Source organism: Eimeria mitis, genomic scaffold (assembly GCF_000499745.2).
Source record: "Eimeria mitis Houghton genomic scaffold, Emh_scaff87, whole genome shotgun sequence".
NCBI classification, from domain to species: Eukaryota; Apicomplexa; class Conoidasida; order Eucoccidiorida; family Eimeriidae; genus Eimeria; species Eimeria mitis.
This window is the reverse complement of record NW_013576409.1, coordinates 25,122-32,456: the sequence shown is the minus strand read 5'-3', so window position 1 is coordinate 32,456 and position 7,335 is coordinate 25,122. Positions and strand designations below refer to the sequence as shown.

At 43.0% G+C, this 7,335-nt stretch overlaps 2 protein-coding genes across 2 annotated transcripts in view; one reads left to right on the top strand and one right to left on the bottom strand.

Moving 5' to 3' along the window:
• Positions 1-765: 765 nt before the first annotated feature.
• EMH_0071680 (uncharacterized protein) lies at positions 766-2,335 on the top strand (the record flags this gene model as incomplete). The annotated part of the gene is given in 4 exon segments (XM_013502263.1): positions 766-855; positions 859-882; positions 1,983-2,066; positions 2,228-2,335. Coding segments are annotated over 4 exon segments (306 nt in total).
• A 3,780-nt stretch (positions 2,336-6,115) lies between these two features.
• Positions 6,116-7,335, bottom strand: part of EMH_0071570 (uncharacterized protein) — a gene marked incomplete at both ends in the record, with an annotated part of 2,461 nt that continues 1,241 nt past the window's right edge. Inside the window, 2 exons of the mRNA XM_013502262.1 lie at positions 6,116-6,418; positions 6,608-6,691. Of these exons, the coding sequence (XP_013357716.1) occupies positions 6,116-6,418; positions 6,608-6,691 (387 nt within the window). The remainder of the gene's footprint in view (positions 6,419-6,607; positions 6,692-7,335) is intronic.

The window sequence follows — 7,335 nt, the reverse complement described above, 5'->3', positions numbered from 1 at the left end:
TATATATATATATATATATATATATATATATATATATATATATATAAATACTTCGGCCCCGTCGGCAGTTCTTCCCCGTTCTGCAAGCTTGTGCAAGCGCTGAAGCAGTGCAAGCAGACTCTGCCATTTGTAATTCGGCTTTTCTCTCGAGCCGCTTAGCTTTCGAACGTAATCATACGGAAAGAGCTCAAGTGTCAGTACGGAGCCCCTGAAGTGCTCTCCCTTCAAGAGCATCTTCACACCCCCCAGGAGCATTTGATCTGCACCTTCACCCCATTGAAAGCCATCAATCTCAGCGGTGATGAGCACTCGTATTTGGTGGCAGAAGTCGTAGCGGCGAGAGAGCAGAGCAGAGGGAATAGCTTGTTGTCAGACCCTCTATTTTTCCTTTTCCTGTACGCACTGCAACGGGGTCTATGGTTCGCTGTTCGAAGCCGCGACGGCAGCCCAATGATTCCGCCTTGGCAGCTGCGTTGCTAGTAAATAAGAGAATATTTCCAACCGAGTTCACGTGAATTTCAGAAAGTTTACCATAATAAAATGTTCCGGGGAAAAAGAAACGCAACGACTCACGCAGGCACCTACAGGAGCTGAGCACAATGTAACGCTAGCTCTCTGGCCTTTGACCTGCCAGAGACGAGCCGCAATGAAGGCAAAGACTTAAAGTAAGAGTTTCCCAAAAGCAGCTGACCTCCTTCCGGGGTACCTAGGCATCCTGGGCGTTGAGCCCAGGGCCAGGGTGGCGCGGGGAGGAGGCAACCCGAAATGGGGTTGCAGCGCACCCAGCTGCGGCTGGCAGAGCAAGCCAGCCCCACGCGTGCACTAAAGGAAGCTTCAGGGAAGCTTCCTTTGCTGNGCGCTTACGCGCAGCATGCCAAAGCCGTCGATAGGCTCCTGAGCTAACTCTGCGCTAACTCATGTTACACACAAAATTATGTGTGGCAATACATCTTGTTGCAACTCGGTAACATCACATGCAAGCATAACCAGGCTCCCTTTTGCTGCACTTTCTAACACTGCAGATAGTTGCTAGACATTTGTTCGGCCCTCAGTAGCCAGCCAGTCCGTGCACAAATAGAAATACATGTACAAGCTACGTACAGATCATACACCAGTATGCAGCAACATATTTGTTCCTATATTTCAAAGGGGTTTTAACCCGAGATATATTCCTGCATCTTTGAAAAGAACAGTTAAAGGTTTGTACTAATACACTGCTGTTTACGCTGAACATGAAATATGGTTCGGCTGGTCGATTTGTTTGTTCTCTACTGTAGTGGCCGCAGTGTAGAGGCGGCTACCCTGAAGCATGTATTCGGAAACTAGCACAAAAAACTGAGTCAATAATATTAAATTAAGAGGAAATCTATAAGATACGGGTTTAATATTTACGTTAAACTCGGAAAGCCTCACATGCTCTGGCTGGGGCCCCGCACCCCACAGCCCGAGCTTCCTTCGTTCGCTGGGCCGAGCAGTCAGCCAGCGACTGCTGAGTTGAATTTTGGGTGTAAATTTGTCGCCGGTTTCGAGATTTCGCTTGGGCTTTGACTATTTTGACCTTTGGAGGGCCTCCACGCCCGCAGAACTCCCGCTGCCCCTGGACCCGTCGACGGTTGGGCTTTGTCTTTTTTCCTCTCGATAATTCAGCGTCACAATGAGGGGTATGCATTAATTCGTGGCATTCCGCTGTTTTAATTGTTTTAAGTTCATATATTTTACGTCTCTGACGCGGAAGGCCTGCTGACCGGCTCAGGCGTGGTCGTGGCCCGAAGCTCCAACTGTTAAACAGCAACAGCAACAGCAACAGCAGCAGATGATGATGAATTTGAATTCGATGCAGGGGGTTCAGCTGTATATGCCAGGGACTGGTGGATCGGTTTGCTTCCATCTGTCAGGAGGGGGTAACACGTGGCGCGCCATCTGTAGACCACGCACGGCGTTTGCATTCCTTGTGTTTTGTTTGTGTCGCATTTTGTGTTCAGGAGGGGGAGGATTTAGGGGAGGTGGTAGAGGCGGTCGAGGCGGCCGTGGTGGTGGCGGTGGTGGGGGTCGCGGCAGAGGAGGCGGTGAGTGAACAGCAGCAGCAGACCGGCAGTTTTGTATGGATTTCATAACTACTGGAAGAGACGAATATGCTTCTTCTTCTTCTGCTGCTGCTGCTGCTGCTTTGCGGCTGTCCTTTTGGCTCTCATTTTGTTTCAACTGCTGCTGTTTCTGCTGCTGTTAGGCGCTGGAGGTTTCAAGAGTGCCCGAGGCGGAGGTCGGGGTGGGGGCCGTGGAGGCGGCCGTGGCGGTGGTCGCGGTGGGGGTGGTGGCGGAGCCAAAGTGGTGGTAGTTCCGCATCGTTTTGAAGGTGTTTTTATGTCTAAAGGGAAAGCAGATTCACTGGTGACCCGCAACATGGTGCCTGGTGAGTCGGTGTATGGGGAGAAGAGGATGGAGGTAACACAGGAAAGCGGTGAAAAGATTGAATATCGTATTTGGAATCCGTTTCGATCCAAATTGGGGGCTACACTGGTCGGTGGAGTGGCGAATATGCCAATAAAACCAGGAACAAAAGTTTTGTATTTGGGGGCCGCCAACGGCACCACCGTTTCACACGTTTCAGATATCGTTGGACCTGAAGGCGCGGTGTACGCGGTGGAGTTTTCTCATCGATCAGGACGAGATTTAACGAATATGGCAAAGAAAAGGCCTAATATTGTTCCTATTGTAGAAGATGCACGACAACCACTCAAGTATCGCATGCTTGTAGATATGGTAGACGTTATATTCGCTGATGTAGCTCAGCCAGATCAATCACGTATTGTTGCATTGAATGCACACTACTTTCTGAAACCCGGCGGTTGGTTCATCATATCAATCAAAGCCAACTGCGTTGACTCCACGGCAAAACCTGAAGCAGTCTTTGCTGCTGAAGTTGATAAACTAAGAAAAGAAAAATGCAAACCCAAAGAACAACTCACCCTAGAACCCTACCACAGAGATCACGCCGTCGTCATCGGGCAGTATCGCGTTTCAAAGAAGAAATAAACGCAAGGAAAAAGTAAACGCATTGAAGATGTATGTATAAGTACACGAAAAAAAAATAAACNGAAACCAGGGGGATAGACAAACCTTTATGAATTTGATGTTCAAGTCAAAAACTTTTTCTTTCTTTAAATAAATTAAAGGGGAAATAGAGAAATGAAAGAGCTGATAAAGGCTCATTCATTTCAACTGCGTAAACTGGCAGTTCTCACTGCGGCGAACTCTGATGATTTTTCGACTTAAATTTATTATTTCTTTTTATTTTTGTTTGCATTATTTCGTCGTTACACTCTAATTCATTATTTCTTTTTATTTTTGTTTTTATTATTTCTTTATTACACTCTAATTCGTAGGGTTTGAGTGCAACGTGAAACATGAAATAGGCAGTTACCTTGTGGTGGTTGCAGCACACTGCGTTTCAGATACATTCAAACAAAAGAATAGGAATGAAGGAATTAAGGAATCATAGTGGTTTAGCAGCAAAAAAAACAGAAACAACAAAAAAACAGAAACACAGCACGCAGAAGAACCACTGGCAGTTAGCTGTTAACACACAAAAGAGAAAAAAATGCTGAAACTGAATTTGAACAGAAGTTGAAGTGTCACGACTGCTCTGGCGTTGTTTATAAAACAGGAAATCGTATATTTTTTTCTGCTTGAGAGAGCAGTTATGGGTGAAAAAAGCTTTGCTTTTCTTCTCTTTGTTTCTGAATTGCATTTAAATATTTGTACGTCACACATACACTGAGAAATATGCAGCTTTCTTCGGAGCTGCAGCCGCAGGAATCACCGCTTTCCCGTCGTTCGCTTGCTTTCAGTGGCCAGTTTCTTTTCTTGATTTGCCTAATGTGAGTCATTTTGAGTTGATTTCATGATGGATATATGCGCATACATCTGCGAGCAAACGATGGTTTTAATCTCTTCCCTCAGTGGAGTCACAATAAGGGAGAGGAAGCTCTTGTCAGTGCAGTGCCATTCTATCTATTCTTGGATTTACTTTTGCTGCCTTCTGCTCGGGGCTCTGGTAGCCGTTCAAGGAATACAGGTAATCTTCATGAATACCTATATACATCTCTATAAATATACAAATTCTCTATTTATATGTATCTATGTCGGCGTCTTCACTGCAGCTCTTACGAGAGGAAGGAGAGAAGAATACGCTCGATTTGGTGCTGCGCGGCTCTCTTGTGAGTAATTGCTTTTCATGAAAAAAGCGAAAAAAAAACTGTTTTCAATTGACTTTCATACAGTATGCGCTTCTCCCCTCGTTCCTCCTGCACACCTTCTTCGGACTAGGTATGAACTGCAGTTAAAATGTTGTAATATATATATATATATATATATATATATATATATATATATATATATATATATATATATTATGTGTATATATATGACTAAGTGAAGCAAAGTGGAGAGAGATCTGAATTTGAATTTTTTTATTGTTGTTGCAGTTTTACACATTCACAGCGGGCGGTGTAGCTTAGCTAATCCTTTGCTGTGGTGGACGGGTTTCATTGTTTGTTCTTTTGCGTTGTTGTTGTTTTCTTCTCAAGCATTTATTTATCTCTCTGCACTTCACTTGCGCAAGACGCTGCTTCGTCGGGGCCTCACGGGTCGCTACGTGATGACGGTAATTTGAATATTTCAGTTTCATGTTTTCTGCTTTCCTTTGTGAATTTTTTATGCTTTTCTTCTTTTCTTCTTGCATCCACTGACTTTTATTTTTCGTTTGTTTTCTCTGTATTTACTCTCCTTATTCACTCATATTTCATCACAGGATGACAGTGAAACCATGAATTGCAACTTCTACCCCAAGACTGGCCGATACAGCTACGGCGCTTCTCTCTCAACCATGGGGGCCCTCTACGTCAACCCCTAGGAGTAACCAGAGGCAGAAATAAACTTATATTTCAATCTGCTCAATATATATATATATATATATATATATATATATAAGTATGCTTGTAGAGTTAATCTTGGATGTACATATACCTTTGCTTAGATCCGTTTTAATAAAATAAAGAAAAGTCTTATAATACCGCTAAGAATGCGCAGAATATGCCGCAACGCGTGGCGCTGAACAATATTCAAACTCATCACTTATTTATTTATTTATTTATTTATTTATTTATTTATTCCTGGGATCATCCGGCATCTAAGGGCCCCTCTTGAAGGTAACTGAGAGAGCAAGCGCAGTACAGCTGAAAGAAACGCGGATAGCGAGTTGAAATGCATTATAATTATACGAAACAAATCATTAAAATGAATATTTTTTAGCTTTTTTGAATTGGAGTTAGCATATATGCATGCAATATTGTTTCGTTGAGCAGTGTTCAAGTTTGTATCTGTTCACTGCTTAGTCCACATTTAGTGTGGTTTTTTTTCAGTTTCTATGAAAATTATTTTAAATATGGAGAAAGAAACTGATATGCAGACGAAGAAAACATTCTATACATTCTGAAAGCGAAGACTGAAACACAGCAACTTCTTTGTTACTGCTGAATCACACAGCAAGACAAACAAACCGCCACAGCCGCCACATGATATGAATATACAACGAGAAGAGAATTCGAAGCTGTATTCAATAAAAAGAATGCGAAAGAAGATCAACAAACACCCGCTGTATGTACACCGCATTTGCACCGAAACCTTCTAGAGTTGCAGTATACCACGAAAAAATTTTTTGTGGCTGTTGAGGAAATTTGAATCTGTTTTTTTTTTTTTTTTTTTTTTTNAATCTTTTTTTTTTTTTTTTTTTTTTTCAAGAAAAAGAGTAATAAGTGAAGCAAAGCGATGGACGACAGTCAAAGAAAAACAATTAAAAGTTTGTTAAACAACAAAATGCGTTTTGAAAAGAAGAAAAGTTTTCATAAAATACAAATTCCCTCGGGTACGGCTAAACTGTCTTTGGGCCACCAAAGAAACAGAAAGCGGCCTGAAGAGGAGCCGTGAGGTGTCTGTACAGTGCGAGTGTTTATCAGATCATCGAGCTGAGAGGAATATAAAGAACAGTCAAAAAGAATACTAACAACAAATTGAATACGTTCTTTGCCTTGGAATCCTGCTGCGGGGGCAGCTGCAACTAGCAGCCAATTGTAAAGAGGTTACTCCTGCTGCTGCTTCTGCTGCTGATGTCTTCCTCTTCATTCATTGCTGTGGTTCCCGCTGGGTCGTCTGGCGGTAGCTGATGCACAGGCCCCGCAAGCGGCTGCGCGAAAGCAGTGAGAGGAGCACTATTCTCTCCAACAACAGCAGCAGCAGCAGCAGCAGCACCAGCAGCAGCAGTGGCAGCGGTTCCTGCTGCTGCTGCAGGGGGGCTCAACAGCGTGGGTACTGTTTGTGAAGGGGCAAATGAAGCAGCAGTTTCCGGCAGCTGCTTGGATGACTGCGATGGATGACAGCCGAAATTATTTTGTAGTTGTATGTTGTTCTGTGTTGATATTTCGTGGTTTGTTTCTTGTTGTTTGTTGTTGTTTTCTCTGTAGTTACAGGGAGAAATAGAAGAAGAAATAATATTGTTGTTATCTTTGAGAGAACCAGAAACCGATAAAAGACGAGCGCACTGCAAACGCACTTCCAATGAAGACGGCCGCTTTCCCTGTTGTTTTACTACACCCCAAAACCAGCGACACAGGGGCTCTGACAGCTGTCCATACACCTGAACAACCCACGCAAAACACAAATAAATAAATAAATAAATACGTAAATAAATCTATATGTGCATGTAGGTTCAACTGTACTGGAAAGCAAAACAAAAAGAAACGAGAACACATTCATGTATAATACCCACACCCTGAACGCGCCGCATAAACACCTCGTATGAGCTGTATGTACACCCCAAACAAACAAAACAAAGCTGCACATACACCAGAAATAAATTAAAAATTAGTATCGAAACGTCATAATTCAACACTTGCACGGTAACTATGCAGCGTATACACCCCAAACAGCAGCAGAAGAACACACCCCCAATGAGCTGCACATACACCCCAAATAAGTTTATTATAACACATTCCCAATAAGCTGCACATACACCCGAAATATGAAAATTATAAAACATCCATAATAAGCTGTACATACACCCCAAATAAACATACTCTGCAAGAGAAGGATTTAAACACTCGTTTCGTCCCTTCATACCACTGCGTACACCAGGCCTGAAAAAGAAGAAAAACAAACAAAAAAACAAAAAATAAATACACAAACAAATAGACAGAATCCAACAACAACAACAGAAGCAGCAGCAATCTGCAGCAACATGAGCAACAGCAACAGCAGCAGCAGCAGCAGCAACAGCAGCAG